This window comes from Haematobia irritans, chromosome 5 (assembly GCF_050003625.1).
Source record: "Haematobia irritans isolate KBUSLIRL chromosome 5, ASM5000362v1, whole genome shotgun sequence".
Lineage (NCBI taxonomy): Eukaryota > Metazoa > Arthropoda > Insecta > Diptera > Muscidae > Haematobia > Haematobia irritans.
In genome coordinates this window covers 44,647,925-44,666,027 of record NC_134401.1, presented here as the reverse complement: position 1 = coordinate 44,666,027, position 18,103 = coordinate 44,647,925, and the positions used below count along the sequence as shown (strand labels likewise).

The following is an 18,103-nucleotide window of genomic DNA, read 5'->3' as shown; positions in this document are numbered from 1 at the left end:
ATTATAGTTTAAATTTAAACTAATATTAAATTAAAATTAAATAAAATAAACTAAATTTAAATTGAAATAAGTTAATTTAGACAAAATTAGAGTTAAACTAAGTAATTGAAAATAAATTGAATTAAATTTTAAAAAAATTTTATTACAGTTTATTTAACATAAATTATATTTAATCAAATTAAATCAAAAAATTATATAAAAATTAATTTAACTTAATTCAAATTAAACTCAATCTAAATTATAATAAAATTATATAAAATTATAAAGAAAACAAGTATAAACAGCACTAAGTTCGGCCGGGCCGAATCTTAAATATCCACCACCATGAACCAAATATTAGGGTTTCCTTTGAAATTTCAGGAGGGCTTGAGGACACTTCCCGAAGATAAATTTAAAGATTTCACCTATGAGGACTATATCAGATTCTGGATTTATAAGAACCATGTTTGTTTGAGTTTTTGCGGAATCATTAACTTCTCTTGTAAGTGTGCAAGAAAATTATAAAATAACGTCTTGATTTGAAATCTTAAATCGGTAGAAGTAAAATCTGGAAATTTTGCATTGAGTTTCAAGCAATTTTCATGATCAGTTCGCCTTCTACACCCTCACCATCGGTCTATATGGAGCCATTACCAAATGGACCGATAAAAACTTAATGCGATACACGTTTTTGTGAGCCTAAAATACCAGAATATTTCCAATTTCATGCAAATAGGATAAAAACTTCGGATTCTAGAAGTCCAAGAAGTAAAATCGGGAAATCGGTCTATATGGGGGCTATACCAAAATAGGGACCGATACTCACTATTTTCGGCACACCTCTTTATGGTCCTAAAATACCTCTAGATTTCCAATTTCAGACAAATTGGATAAAAACTACGGTTTCTATAAGCCCAAGACCCTAAATCGGGAGGTCGTTCTATATGGGGGCTATACCAAAATATGGACCGATACTCACAATTTTTGGCACACGTATTTGTGGTCCTACAATACCTCTAGATTTCCATTTCAGGTAAATTGAATAAAAACTGCGGTTTCTATAAGCCCAAGAAGTAAAATCGGGAGATCGGTCTATATGGGGGCTATACCAAAACATGGACGGATACTCACCATTTTTGGCACACCTCTTTATGGTCATAAAATACCTCTAGATTTCAAATTTCACGCAAATTTGAAAAAAACTTCGATTTCTATAAGCCCAAGACCCCAAATCGGGAGGTCGGTTTATATGGGGACTATATCAAAACCTGGACCGATATAGTCCATCTTCGAACTTGACCTGTCTGCAGACAAAAGACGAGTTTGTGCAAATTTCAGCACGATTGCTTCATTATTGAAGACTGTAGCGTGATTACAACAGACAGACAGACAGGCAGACGGACAGACGCACATCGTTATATCGTCTTAGAATTTCTCCCTGATCAAGAATATATATACTTTATATTAGTCGGAAATCGATATTTCGATGTGTTACAAACGGAATGACAAACTTATTATAATGCAACCCCAACGCCATCTTTATGGGAATTTTCTATTATGTGAAACACATCATTGCGGTTATATAATAAATTAACAATAATTTTTGAAAGAAAACATAAATCATAGGGGATTAATTCAAAAATATTTCCAATTTTTTTTTTGTTTTTATTGAACACATGAATATTTAAATAATTGCAGCTGTGAAGATTAAAATTGTTGTTTATGACTTTATCACAGCGCCATCTATAATAGGAATATTGCACAATAATAATAATAAATCTTAAATTTAAGAGCCATGGGAAAAATTATAATGATTTTTTCTCTTGATGCAACTTAGGGTATGTATGGCAATATTTATGGTATTTATGGAAATTTTATTCATAAATGTGCTATAAATTTATATATGCATGTGTTTTGTAACAAAATAATTGGCAATATATGTTAGATAATTATTATGATTAGCGAGAGAAAAATTAAATTAGTGTTTAATTGAATAAAATTCAAATCACGATATTTTATAGCAAAAAGGTTTCAAAGATTTCGGAATTTGATTTGAAATTAAACCGTTTAGCAAATCAATGGGTGGAGCTATACTCGACCACACTGGTGACAGCTAAGGACGGACAATTATTTATGGAATTATGAATAGTTGTCATAGTGTCGGCATTTGTTTAAAATCATGTAAATATATCTATATGATTTTTTAATAGGTTTTTTTGCTTTTGTATATTATTAAATTATCTATACTATAAATAATAATAATCATATTTAGTTAAGGTATTTATTTAAATTTATAGTTTTTGTTTAATATTCAACACTCATATTTCGCCTTTTGTTTGTAAGATTGACTTTTGATATCCCAGGGAGAATAGCTAACGTTTTTGTTTTTTTTTTAATATTAGTATATATGTGGTGTTTTTGTTGTTGTTGGTTTTTGTAATCGAAACAAAAAGATCGTCTGATTAAAATGGGCCCACCTTACATATACGTTGGAAAGTACCTTTGGTACTGCTTGGGGTCTCCATATGTTCCACATTTTTTTTCCAACATTTATGGACATTTATTATTGGTCATAAATACTCGGTTTATTGTTAATTATATGTAATTTGTATAAATGCTTATTGTGTATTTGTTTGTTATTTTTATTAACGGTTGATTGTTTTTGTTTTTCTCTTGGCTTTAATTACAGGTTACCACAGTTTACACTCAATGCCAGGATTATTTTTGCTATAATGGTGAGTAAGAATTTCAATATCTTAAAAGTTTTAGTTAAATATGGGGCCTATGGTTTCTTGAGGTGCTGGGGCGGGGGGAGTGTTTATAAATGGAAAATTGCTAGAAACACATATTACAAATCTAATGGCGTTTTGATTAATTCAATACAACGACTTGTTTTACATGATTGTTGATGGGTTTTATGTGTCAGCCAAATGGGCGATAAATTAGTCAATATATCGTTTTTATTGACATTTGAGATATCGACATTTAAGTCTCATGGTTATTTCCTGTTTTCCCCACTACTTTGTGAAGTTGTGAAAGAGCCGCATATTTTTATTGTAAACAATTTAGATCAAATACCCAGAAAATTTATTATATTCAAAGGGGTGCCAATAATGCCGGAACAAAAATTTTGAATTTATAATTTAAATTTGAAATTCTTGGAATGGAAAAATTTTTTAATTATTAGTATGTGGAATTTTGTTTTATTACTTTTGAATAAATTACATAAATTACTAAAATAAAAAAATATTAAATTTGGTTAAAAGAAAAATCGAAACTACATTTAAATTGTATTAAAATAAAAATAAAACAAAAAACAAAAATAAAATAAATTATATTAAGATAAATTAAAGCCATAATCTAAAATTTATTTAAAATTCAATTAAATTCAATGTAATTAAAATAACGAAATTTCATTTGAGTATTAATTTAATAGTTTAAACTAAATACAATTGTTATATAAATAATATTTTTTTATATAAATTTTAATATAGAAAAATCTTTTAATTATTAGTATGTGGAATTTTGTTTTATTACTTTTGAATAAATTACATAAATTACTAAAATAAAAAATATTAAATTTAATTAAAAGCTCGAAACTAAATTTAAATTGCATTAAAAAATGTTAAATTATATTAAAATAAATTAAACACATGTTCTAAATTTAATTCAATTAAATTTTTTAAATAAGATATATTAAAGACATAATCAACATCTATTTAAAATTCAATTAAATTATATTAAATTCAATGTAATTAAAATAACGAAATTTCATTTGAGTATTAATTTAATATTTGAAACTAAATACAATTGTTATATAAATAATATTTTTTTTTATATAAATTTTGATATAATAATATAACAATTTAATTAATTTAAAATTAAACTAAAATTTAATTCTGAATAAATTGCATAAATTACTAAAATAAAAAATATTAAATTTAATTAAAAAATCGAAACTAAATTTAAATTGCATTAAAAAATGTTAAATTATAATAAAATAAATTAAACACATGTTCAAAATGTAATGCAATTAAATTTTTTAAATAAGATAAATTAAAGACATAATCTAAAATTTAATTAAAATTCAATTAAACTATATTAAATTAAATGTAATTAAAATAACGAAATTTCATTTGAGTATTAATTTAATATTTTAAACTAAATACAAATGTTATATAAATAATATTTTTTTATGTATAAATTTTAATATAATAATATAGCAATTAAATTAATTTAAAATTAAACTAAAATTTAATTCTGAATAAATTGCATAAATTACTAGAATACAGAAATATTAAATTTAATTAAAAACTCGAAACTAAATTTAAATTGCATTAGGAAAATTTGAAATTATATTAAAATAAATTAAACACATGTTCAAAATTTAATTCAATTAAATTTTTTAAATAAGATAAATTAAAGACATAATCAAACTGTAAATTAAATGTAATTAAAATAACGAAATTTTATTTGAGTATTAATTTAATATTTTAAACTAAATACAATTGTTATATAAATAATATTTTTTTTAATATAAATTTTATAATATAACAATTAAATTAATTTAAAATTAAACTAAAATTTAATTCTGAATAAATTGCGTAAATTACTAGAATACAGAAATATTAAATTTAATTAAAAACTCGAAACTAAATTTAAATTGTATTAAGAAAATTTAAAATTATATTAAGATAAATTAAACACATGTTCAAAATTTAATGCAATTAAATTTTTTAAAATTCCAAATTAAATATAATTATAATAACTAAATTTCTATTCAATCTTAATTAAATATTTTAAACTAAATACAATTGTAATATGTTATTTTACTAGTTCTGAATAAGTTTCAAAAAATATTTAAAATAAAAAATATTAAATTTAATTAAAAAACTTCGAAACTAAATTTAAAAGGTATTGGAAAAATTAAACACATGTTTAATATTTATTTGAAATTCGAATTTTCAATTGAATCTTAATTAAATGTTTTAAACTAAATACCATTGTAATATAAAAAATTATTTTAATATACAAATTATATTAATTAGAATAATAATTAGAATAAAAAAAATATAAAATTTAAATTTTTTTTCAACTAGAATAAAAAATATTAAATTAAATTAAAAGAAAAGTAAAAGTAATTTTAAATTGTATTGAAATAAATTTCAAATCATGTTAAGGTAAAATAAACACATATTCAAAGTTTTATTGAAATTCAATTATTTATACGAAATTAAATAAACGAAAATTTAATTAAAAAACTTCGAAATTAAATTTAAATAAAATTAGAAAAATTTGAAACTGTATTAAAATTAAACACATGTACAATATTTATTTAAAATTTAATTAAACTATACTAAATTAAGATAAATTAAAATAACGAATTTTCAATTGAATCTTAATAAAATATTTTAAACTAAATACAATTGTAATATAAAAAATTATTTTAATATAAAAATTAAATTAATTTAAAATTAGAATAAAAAATATAAAATTAAATTTTTTTTAACTAGAATAAAAAATATTAAATTAAATTAAATCATCAAAACTAATTTTAAATTGTATTGAAATAAATTTCAAATCATATTAAGGTAAAATAAACACATGTCCGAAGTTTTATTGAAATTCAATTAATTATACGAAATTAAACAAACGAAAATAAATTAACAAAATTTCAATTGAATCTTAATTAAATATTTTAAACAAATTATTTCATAATATAAATCAATTTTTTATATAAATGTTTAATATAATAATATAAAAATTAAATTAAATTATTTAAATAAAAAATATTAAATTTAATTAAAAAACTTCGAAACTAAATTTAAAAGGTATTGGAAAAATTAAACACATGTTTAATATTTATTTGAAATTCGAATTTTCAATTGAATCTTAATTAAATGTTTTAAACTAAATACCATTGTAATATAAAAAATTATTTTAATATACAAATTATATTAATTAGAATAATAATTAGAATAAAAAAAATATAAAATTTAAATTTTTTTTCAACTAGAATAAAAAATATTAAATTAAATTAAAAGAAAAGTAAAAGTAATTTTAAATTGTATTGAAATAAATTTCAAATCATGTTAAGGTAAAATAAACACATATTCAAAGTTTTATTGAAATTCAATTATTTATACGAAATTAAATAAACGAAAATTTAATTAAAAAACTTCGAAATTAAATTTAAATAAAATTAGAAAAATTTGAAACTGTATTAAAATTAAACACATGTACAATATTTATTTAAAATTTAATTAAACTATACTAAATTAAGATAAATTAAAATAACGAATTTTCAATTGAATCTTAATAAAATATTTTAAACTAAATACAATTGTAATATAAAAAATTATTTTAATATAAAAATTAAATTAATTTAAAATTAGAATAAAAAATATAAAATTAAATTTTTTTTAACTAGAATAAAAAATATTAAATTAAATTAAATCATCAAAACTAATTTTAAATTGTATTGAAATAAATTTCAAATCATATTAAGGTAAAATAAACACATGTCCGAAGTTTTATTGAAATTCAATTAATTATACGAAATTAAACAAACGAAAATAAATTAACAAAATTTCAATTGAATCTTAATTAAATATTTTAAACAAATTATTTCATAATATAAATCAATTTTTTATATAAATGTTTAATATAATAATATAAAAATTAAATTAAATTATTTATACAAATGGTAATACAAATTAAAATTAATATAAATACTTAATTTGTTTTAAAATAAAATTAAATGAATGTAAAATCATATTGAAAACAAATATTTATGTTTAGCATTTTAAATTTTGTTTTATTATTTCTGAAAACATGGCATAAATTACTAAACTAATGAAAATATTAAAGTTAATTAAAAAAAATTTAAACTAAATTTTTATTGTATTACAAAAAAAAAATAAATTATATTAACATAAATTAAATAAAAAATTTATTTAAAATTCGATTAACCTATACTAAATAAAATGTAATATAAATTCTATATTCTATATACATTTCAATATAATAATATAAACATGTTAGTACCCTATCTTCTGTCATTATTTATATTCATAATTTATTATTGTCATTAATAAATAAATAAAAATAATACAAACATTAAATTAATTTAAAATAAAATTAAATTAAACTTAAATTTACTTCTAAATAAATTGCATAAATTACTAAAATATAATAATATTAAAAATAATTTATAAAAATCGAAACTAAATTTAGGTTGTATTAAAAAAAATATAAATTATATTAAAATAAATTAAACGCATGGTCAAAATTTATAAAAAAAAATCAATTAACCTATACTAAATTAAATATAATATAAAAATAACAAAATTTATTTGAATCTTAATCAAATATTTTAAACCACATACAATTTTAATATAAATAATATCTTATTATATAAATTCTTATATAATAATATAACAATTTAAATGATTTAAAATTAAAAAAAACTGTTTAATTTAATTTAAAAAATCTAAACTAAATTTAAATTGTATTAAAAAAATTAATTATATAATAGTTATATAATAAAATAAATTGAAAGCATGGTAAAAATTATTAAAAATTCAATTAACCTATACTAAGTTAAATGTAATTAAAATAACGAAATTTCAATTGAATTTTAAACTAAATATTTAAATGAAAAAATCCTGTATGATTAGCATATACAAATTTGTTGTATTGCTTCTGAATTAATATAAATTTTAATTTAACAATATAAAAATTAAATGAATTTAAAATTAATGTAAATGAAAAAATCATGTATGATTAGTATATGCAATTTTGTTTTAATACTTATGAATTAATTGCATAAATTACTAAAATAAAAAAAAAATATATTAAATTTAATTTAGAAAAAATCGAAAATAAATTTAAATTGCATTAAAAAAAAATTAACTTATATTAAAATAAAATAAACACTTGTTAAAAATGTATTTAAAATTAAATTAAACTATATTAAATTAAATATTTTAAACTAAATACAATCGTAATATAAATAATATTTGTTATATAAATTTTAATATAATTATAATTAAATTGTAACATAAATTTAAAATTAAATAAAATTAATTTAAAAGTAATTTAAATTAAATTATAGCATTTATAATATTTATCTTAATTTTTTTTAATTTTCCTCTTTCTATTTTTTCTTTGTTATTTTATTATGAAATTATAATATGAATTTAAAATAAAATTAAATAAATTTTAAATTAAATTAATTTAAAATTAAATTAAATTATTGCATTTTTTATATTTATTTTATTATTATTTTTTTTTTTTAATTTTCCCTTTTTCCATTTTTTCTTTGTTGCTATTTTAATCACTCTTTACTGTCTGGCGTACTTTTAAAGTCTGTGCCCCTTTTGGCCCAAGCCATATTAACGCTTTTCTTACCACAAATGTCATTATTACGGTTGTTCAAACCCTCCCAATCCCACCTACACTCCATAGAAAACCAATGAAATTGCTTTTTTTGTTTGGGTTTTTCTCATTGCCTTTTCCTATGCTAAGATATTATTTTAGACATTCTGTCTATGCCAAGGATTATAATGCATGGGGACAGCTAAAATTGGGTGGTCTGGTGGTGGCAGTATTAGATTATGGTTGAGGCTAACGACAATGAAATGGTTTTGGGTTACCGTCATTCAAGCGAACATCAAAAAGGTAACATATTTTTTTTTGTTTTTTGCCCTGTGGTAGACAGAAACCGTTTCTCCATTTTTTTGTTTGCTTTCTCTGCGGAATTTCAAAAGAAAGGCAATGACACTTTGTTAAAGATGACATACGACAAAAAAAAGGAAGAGGGCAATGAAAGGAAGATTTTTTTTTGTCATTTATCTTGATGATTGGGGTTTCCCTTACAATTTCAGTGGTAAGGAGAAATGAGATAATTTTTAGAATTCATATTTGGAATTTAAAATTTTTTTCTTATCTTCTTTCGTTTATGATTTATAATTAAATGGTAAAATTTTGCTTTACTAATGGGGTATGGTCAGTGTAATCAATTATTATATATTCATTATTAATTTAGCAGCAGTTTAAAATGGAAAAATGAAAAGTGTAGCATTTTATAGCAATTTAAATTATTTGATTTCTTTTATTTTGTATTTTTTTAAATTTTATTTTTTTTTTAAATTCAATAACCCAATTGCCCATGTAAGCCAAACATTATCATTGGTAGTATTAGAATATATCCCCCTACCCCCTGAATTAACTCGAACAAGTAATAACACCATGTATGCTAATTTAATTTTCTGTTCTGTTGGCCCCCTTTTTTTTGTTATTAACACAGAACAAAAACGAAAAGTCTATTTAAAGTCAAGACACCTTCTCATGCCGAAGCAACGTGATAACTGGTGTCAGCAAAATTTTGCACATTTTCCACAAGAAAAAAACCAAGAATGACAGACGGACAGATACCGAATACTGTCAACTTCCTTAACAGACAGATTGTCAGCAAAAGCCAATAACGAAGAAAAACTAAAAAAAAACACAAAAAACGTATTTCAAAGGAAATTTGATATCTTATTGCTAGCAATTGTTTGGCAGCAATTGAATTGAGTTTTTTTTTTGGTTATTTTGGGCGTTTACATTTTGTGGAGGCTTGTCTTACGGCAGCACCAAGCAACCAACATTACATGCATTTTTCTTTGTAATATCATATAAATAATAGCATTTGATTAGGATTATAAAAACATTAATTATATTATGACATAATATTTATTGATATAATTGTTTTCTTTTTCTGAAATTTTCTTGTTTGTTTTTTCTTGTCTTTTTCGTAGGTAATGTTTGCTTTTGCAACAACAGCATGTTCAAAGAAAACAAACGATTATGTGATAATGTTAAAAAATCACGAGAGGGCATTACATGTAAATGCCGCCGGCAAAGTGTCAGCAAAAGATATATCATTAGCACGTAAGTAATATAAATTACAATACTCTCAGCTATATATATTTTTTTAAAGAAACGAAACAAAAAATAAATATCATATAAAATAATAATGAGTGGCAACAAGCCACAATGGCTGTAAATAACCATAATAAGAATAATAATAATAATATAATACGCACAATGTTTTGTGTTAATTTAACAGACCCTATAAACACATGATAAATGATACTTAACAAACATACGCATACACATACACGGGGTGGTAATTAACAGCTATGCTCAATGAGAGTGATATAGCATATAATTGAACAGTTAAAATTGCACTTATGTTATTCTCTTTCTCCCTTTCTCTTTTATAATCATACTCACTTGATGATCTCTAAACACTTGCCTATTGTTTACACATATACACCCACCATGTACCTTCAAGACATAGGGTAGGTGTTTATAGACCCTAGCTTAACATGAGATCCTGTTTAAATAATCATAAAAAGGGGTTTTCAACACATTTTCTGTTATTACAAATACGAGTACAATATTTTTATTTATATTTACTCTCTTAACGAATTCTTTAAAATATTTCGGTATTATCACAAAGAAAATAAGATTTATCTACTTCTATTGAAGAAAATGGGTGTATTTGTTTATCCAGGTATTATGATGATGATTATAGAGAAGCTGTTATTTACATTCATGTAATGCGGATTACAAGAAGAAGTAAGAGAGTCAATATGTAAGAGGGTCAATATGGTCAATTGTTAAAGTGAAAAATATAATTTCATATTACTTTTACATTTAAAAAATGCAAATAAAAGCATTTTACATAAAAACTTTATTAACAGGAGTTACATTTCGTAGTCCTTACAATTTCCTGATATATCATCAGGTTAACGCCTTATTGTAAGCATTGAAATTAAGCTTTCGTCTTTATTCATGTCGTGAATCTCTCCACCCATCCAGAGTGTGTCTAGCTGAAACCCAGTGGAGAATTCTTCTTGAAAATTCATAAGCAGTCGGTCAAGGCCTCAAGACTAGAATGTATTATGGCCCTTGAGTTTTTACGTTCTTCTTGGTCTTTAGGTTAGGTTAGGTGGCATGTATCAGGCTCACTTAGACTATTCAGTCCATTGTGATACCACATTGGTGAACTTCTTGGTCTTTGGATCGTGTCATATGTCATATGTTGATGTTTAAGGTATTCTTTCTAGATTCGTTTTAAATTATTTAGTATATTCCCACCTTAGGCTATGAAAAATAATCTTTATATCTAGCGTCACGAGCATTATGATAGGTAGTTCAGATAGCCTACTGTATACTGGGTATCGTATTTGTTACTTTATTAAGGTCTCCTTTTTGATAGGGCCAGATTTTCTCTTGTCTTGAAGTCTTTTGGCAAATTCTTCAGTTATCATAAACAATAGCACTTATTGTCTTTTTTGTTTGCTACTCTAGTACTTTGATTTGAAAATACAACATAACATGATAACATCAATATTATTATTATTATTATTATTCTTGTTGAGTTGATTCTATTGGTTTTGTCATTAATAAGGTAATTAATGAAAATATTTTCTAATACTCCCCCCAGAGTGTTCGTGATGTGACGTCAAATATTTATTCGTTGAACATATGGAAGAAAGTTAAACTCTTCTATCAACGTCATGAGGGAAATCAATGTACTTCAGTGTATAGAAATTCATATATTTATATTATATTAAAATGTAGTCTATTTTAGTATGTTATAGATTAGATGTGACAAATATGTATTAACATTCACTAAAATCATAGACAATATTTCGTCAAACAAAAACAACTGAAAAAACAGAAAAACTCAGAGATATTTTAAAACTGGATTTTTGATATTTTAATTGATTTTATCAGATCTAACTAAAAGGGGTTTTAGTCAATGTGAGGTGGAAGAAGAAATGTAGATAGGGGATATAAGAAAGCCAGAATGACAATGTTAACTTAGCAGACCCCATATATTGGTTAAATTAACAGGACCTATAAACACATTATAATTGATACTTAACACACACACACGCTGGGTGCAATTATTAACTCTCCTAAGCCTTGGATATGAGTAAGAGTGAGAGTGAAATAGCATCTAATTGAAAAGTTAAAATTGCAATTATGTTATTCTCTTACTCTCTTTCTCTTTTACAATCATACCAAGCTGATGCTCATTAAACACCTATTTATGGTTTATACGTAGACACCTTAAAGGTATACATGTGTTAACACTAGCTTAACATGAGATCCTGTTTAAATAATCAAAGTGACTTGCTTCTAAGTTTGAAAAAGAAACAAAAATATTGAAGTAGAGAACAGATTTAAGAAAGTAAGGCTGTAAATAACCATATTAAGATTAATAAGAGAACCTATAAACACATAATAAACACACGCTGCGTGCCATCACCAGCTCTGCTAAGCCTTGGGTATGAGTAAGAGTGAGAGTGATATAGCATATAATTGAAGAGTTACAACTGCAATTATGTTATTCTCTCAATCTCATTCTCCTTCTGTAGCTTACATATGTACACTTACATTAAACGTATAAATGGATTAACACTAGCTTAACATGAAAGCCCGTTTAAATAACCAGTGCGAAGAAGAAGAAGAATCAGGTGTAAATATGAAACGTAGATCACAGTAGATAACGGATATAAGAAAGTCGGACTGTAAATAAACATACCAAGAATAATAACAGACCCTATAAACACATAATAATTGATTCTTAAGACACACGCACACGCTTAGTGCCATCACTAGTTCTGCTAAGCCTTGTATATGGGTGAGAGCGATATAGCACATAATTGAAGAATTATTCTCTCGGTCTCTTTCTCTTTTACAATCATATCCACTTGATGATCAGATATGAAAAATATAAAATAAAAAGTTAAAAAAAAAATTAAAATTTTTATAGAGAATTATTGTTTATAAGAAAAATCTGTCTTTTAAGCATATATATGAATATAAGAAAATATTTATTTATAAACATATGTTTTTATACCCTCCACCATGGGGGTATATTAACTTTGTCATTCCGTTTGTAACACATCGAAATATTGCTCTAAGACCCCATAAAGTATATATATTCTGGGTCGTGGTGAAATTCTGAGTCGATCTAAGCATGTCCGTCCGTCCGTCCGTCTGTCCGTCTGTCCGTCCGTCCGTCTGTCCGGCTGTCCGTCCGTCTGTGGAAATCACGCTAACTTCCGAACGAAACAAGCTATCGACTTGAAACTTGGCACAAGTAGTTGTTATTGATGTAGGTCGGATGGTATTGAAAATGGGCCATATCGGACCACGTTTACGTATAGCCCCCATATACACCGATCCCCAAATTTGGCTTGGGGAGCCTCCCGGAGCAGCAAAATTCATCCGATCCGGTTGAAATTTGGTACGTGGTCTTAGTATACGGTCTCTAACAACCATGCAAAAATTGGTCCACATCGGTTCATAATTATATATAGCCCTCATATAAACCGATCCGCAGATTTGACCTCCGGAGCCTCTTGGAGGGGCAAAATTCATCCGATCCGATTGAAATTTGGTACCTGATGTTAGTATATAGTCTCTAACAACCATGCAAAAATTGGTCCATATCGGTCCATAATTATATATAGCCCCCATATAAACCGATCCCCAGATTTGACCTCCGGAGACTTTTGGAGGGGCAAAATCCATCCGATCCGGTTGAAATTTGGTACCTGATGTTAGTATACGGCTTCTAACAACCATGCAAAAATTGGTCCATATCGGTCCATAATTATATAGCTCCCATATAAACCGATCCCCAGATTTGACCACCGGAGCCTCTTGGAGGAGCAAAATTCATCCGATTCGGTTGAAATTTAGTACGTGGTCTTAGTATACGGTTTTTAACAACCATGCAAAAATTGGTCCATATCGGTCCATAATTATATATAGCCCCCATATAAACCGATCCCCAGATTTGACCTCCGGAGCCTCTTGGAGGGGCAAAATTCATCCGATCCAGTTGAAATTTGGTACATGGTGTTAGTACATGGTCTCTAAGAACCATGCAAAAATTGGTCCATATCGGTCCATAATTATATATAGTTCCCATATAAACCGTCCCCAGATTTGACGTCCGGAACCTCTTGGAGGAGCAAAAGTCATCCGATACGGTTGAAATTTGGTACATTTTGTCAATATATGGCCTCTAACAGCCATGTAAAAATTGGTCCATATCGGTCTTTAGTTATATATAGCCGATGACTTATTACACAAAAATTGGTCCATATCGCCAAAAATAATCTACCAAAACTTTATTTCCATAGAAAATTTTGTCAAATTTTATTACTATAGAAAGTTTTGTTAAAATTTCATTTCTATAGAAAGTTTTGTCAAAAGTTTATTTCTATAGAAATGTTTGTCAAAATTTTATTTCTATAGAAAATTTTGTAAAAAATTTATTTCTGTAGAAAATTTTGTCAACATTTTATTTCTACACAAAATTTTGTCAAAATTTTATTTCTATACAAAATTTTATCAACATTTTATTTCTATAGAAATTTTTGTCAAAATTGTATTGCTATAGAAAATTTTGTCAACATTTTACTTCCATAGAAAATTTTGTCAACATTTTATTTCTATAGAAAATTTTGTCAAGTTTTTATTTCTATAGAAAATTTTGTCAAATTTTTATTTCTATAGAAAATTTTGTCAAAATTTTATTTCTATAGAAAATTTTGTCAAGGTTTCATTTCTATAGAAAATTTTGTTAAATTTTATTTCTATAGAAAATGTTGTCAAACTAGATTATATACGTATTTAATCGGCCTTTTTTTTAATATATACCCCGTATGGGCTAACTTACAATTTAGAAGAGAGTGTTAAAAAGTTTTACGATACCTTGCCATCGGCAAGTGTTATCGCAACCCAAGTAATTCGATTGTGGATGACAGCCTTTAGTAGAAGTTCCTACGCAATCCATGGTGGAGGGTACATAAGATTCGGCCTGGCCGAACTTACGGCCGTATATACTTGTTATTTCTTAATTTTTCTAAGTGGTGTCTTTATCAAAGCTTTTACCTACCCCTATTATAAATTTCAAAATGATGACTTTGACATTCCAATGTGATAATTTATTTATAATATTCGGCATTTTTTCCTACCAATTAATCAATTTTTGGGCTTACTTACTCTTGGACCTTCTTCCCATCAAAAAAAAAAAAAAAAAAAAACAATAAAAAGAAATATATTACATTCGTCATTTGAAAGGTAATGCGAAGAAATCTTCGAAAATTCATTACCCTCTAAGATAGTGGATTCCCCATATATAAATTTCTTTATATTTAAGAATTGTTTTTTTTTGTGTGTACATTCTTTAAAAAATATTCTACTTCATTAAATCAATCAAAAATATACCACGATTTTGATGGGATTTATTCTAAAAAAAATAAAAATTGGGCATTGCTAGCCATGGCATTTATTGCGTTTTACGCTGCCACGATGCCAATTATGGCCATAAATATTGATAGCCTTTAATGTTGGGTATCCATAAATTGTTTTGTGTATATGTTGTTGTATATATAATAAATTTATCATTGCAAATGGTAACAATGGCCATTGGAGACATGCTTTCGCCTTCACCATAGCAATTGGATAGTAGATCATGTCAAACCTTTATAAGGCCCAACAACAGAAACAAAACAGAAATATTGAACACAGACTGAATGAATACCAATAATGTGTAGTATAACTCTTTTTTTTCACGATAAAGAACCCATTAAAATATTTTTTGTGATAAAATTCCATTAAATTTGACGACGTTGGTGACAAAAAAAAAAAAAAAAAAAAAAAAACAAAAGAAAAACAAACAATTCTGCTAGGCAGACAGAGTCTTTCCAATCTTTTGGTTTTGCTTTTAAATTTAATTTAAAATTATTTTTTTTTATAAAATTAAATCCTTTATGGCTTTACACATATTTTTAGGAAAGTCATTTCTATATTTATCCCAGGGTAAAAAAAATACTAAAATTTATTTTTTTTAAGCAAAACAACCAGGGCTATCAATTACATTAGTGTTTCATAATACAGACCCCATAATCGCTAGTAAATCACTTAAATGATCGCACAAGCCAATGGCGAGCGATATAGGCAGGCGGTCTCTTATGACTATCACGATTCAAGCAAATGTACAATCACCTGAAGACCTAATTACACCTGTAGACATTTATAATGGTCAATAAAACGAGGGTAGGTGACATTTGGAAGTTTTGGGCAAAGAAGTTAAAAAAAGTCTTAAATATTTTCCAAAAGTTCTTCCTCAATAACAAATAACTAAAGATTCTTAATAATTAACTATAAATTCTACGGTGCATTTCCTTCACTTAGGAATTGAATTTCGGAATATCAAATAATTTTTAATTGATACTGTAATTTCTGTGATTGAAGACATTTCAATTAAAAATTAATTGCATCAATTAATTTCGTGATTGAAGACACAAAATATTTTTTTGTGTGTTGTTATTTTCCGATATCATTGGAATAGAGCCAATGTAGATTTTTCAGCACTTCTTGTACAACTAACTTAATATAACAAAATCCCATTCTTCTAAAGCGGGATTCTAAAAAGCAAAACAAAAAAAATAAATAAAATTTTGTTTACTCGATTGTGCTGGATAAATCGATTACTACACGAAAGATTGTAGACTATGTTATTTTCATGGATTATAACTCAAAAAATATTGCAATAGAAATATCAATTTTCCAATTGAGCTGTTCCAAATATAATATATTTAAATAAAATAATATTAATTATCCAGCTGTACCTTGTTATCGATGTGTATTATCGAATATTTTCACTCAGGGAATTGTAATCGATTAAATGTTTTCTAAAGAAAAGTTTCCTGTAAAGGATATCCTAAGTCTTTCGCAATATATCCAAATTCTCCCATTATCCTTGGGACAAACTCTTTCCGCTACCCTCGTGCAATAGTATCTTTATTTGAACATTATCGATTATCGATCTTTCTGTGTGTATGTGTAAATATCAACGACACCACTTGTACATGTGTTTTTTGTGTGTGTGTTTTTTTCGATTTTCAATAAAAAGTAGAAGAAATACCAGCAACAGCAGCTGGTATTTTTGCAGAATGACTCCACACTTCCAGACAAGGGATTAATTGGCCAAACAAATAAATACCCTGCACTCCCAGTAAATACCAGATGCGCACGCCATTAATTATTATCGCGTTTTTATTTAGTGTCGTGCGTTTTATAGGCAAAATTGAAAAAAAAAATAACAATAAAAAAGGAAGAATCATTTATAACTTTTTGATACTCATTTTACACAATATTAAAATGTTAATAATTTTAATATGCAATTTGTTTATCGATTTGTTTCAAACTCATTGGGGATTATGATTTCGTTTTCTTCTTTGTTTTTGCAGAATTCTTCACAATGGAAAGTGTAGGCGATATTTTAAGCGACACTTTCAAAATCGCTCTGTATGTAAAAGAGGTCGGCCGCTATTTGTGTTTTCGCAAAGGAAAATTAGTGGGAATGGTAAGTTGAAAATATTAATAATTTTTCTATATTTTATATATATATATATATATATATATATATATATATATATATATATATATATATATATATATATATATATATATATATATATATATATATATATATATATATATATATATATATATATATATATATATATATATATATATATATATATATATATATATATATATATATATATATATATATATCGAGAAAGATTCTGTTACATAAATCTATCGAAATACCGATCAATTAAGTGTTAAGAGATAATTTCAAAATCTTTAATATCTTGGTGTTTTAATAAGAATTTGTGAAATGAATCAAAACTCTTCACAAATAATACATTTTTATTTAAACTCTCTCATTTCCAATCTAAAATCGATTAATCGATTTCTCTTTAATTGAGATAATATGTTTTAAAGTAATTTCTCAGAGTATAAGAAAGATATTCTCTTTACTCATTTTCTCTTTCTTGGAGTAATTTAAAGAAACTCTTCTAAAATATCTCTCTCTTTGATCGTTGCTTGAGTCGTTACCCTCAGTTGAAGGAAACTCTTATGAAACATATCTCATTTTTACCGTTGCTTTGGAGATTGCCCATTTGGCTCCCCAATTTCCAATCTAGGAATCGATTATCAATAAGTAATCGATTTATTTTTAATCGAC

The 18,103-nt window shown here is 25.1% G+C and overlaps 1 protein-coding gene across 1 annotated transcript in view; it reads left to right on the top strand.

Moving 5' to 3' along the window:
* The window catches only part of pyr (pyramus), a 101,191-nt gene that overhangs the window by 63,739 nt on the left and 19,349 nt on the right, over positions 1–18,103 (top strand). The window contains exons 2-4 of the mRNA XM_075311447.1: positions 2,669–2,714; positions 9,783–9,915; positions 17,316–17,431. Of these exons, the coding sequence (XP_075167562.1) occupies positions 2,669–2,714; positions 9,783–9,915; positions 17,316–17,431 (295 nt within the window). The remainder of the gene's footprint in view (positions 1–2,668; positions 2,715–9,782; positions 9,916–17,315; positions 17,432–18,103) is intronic.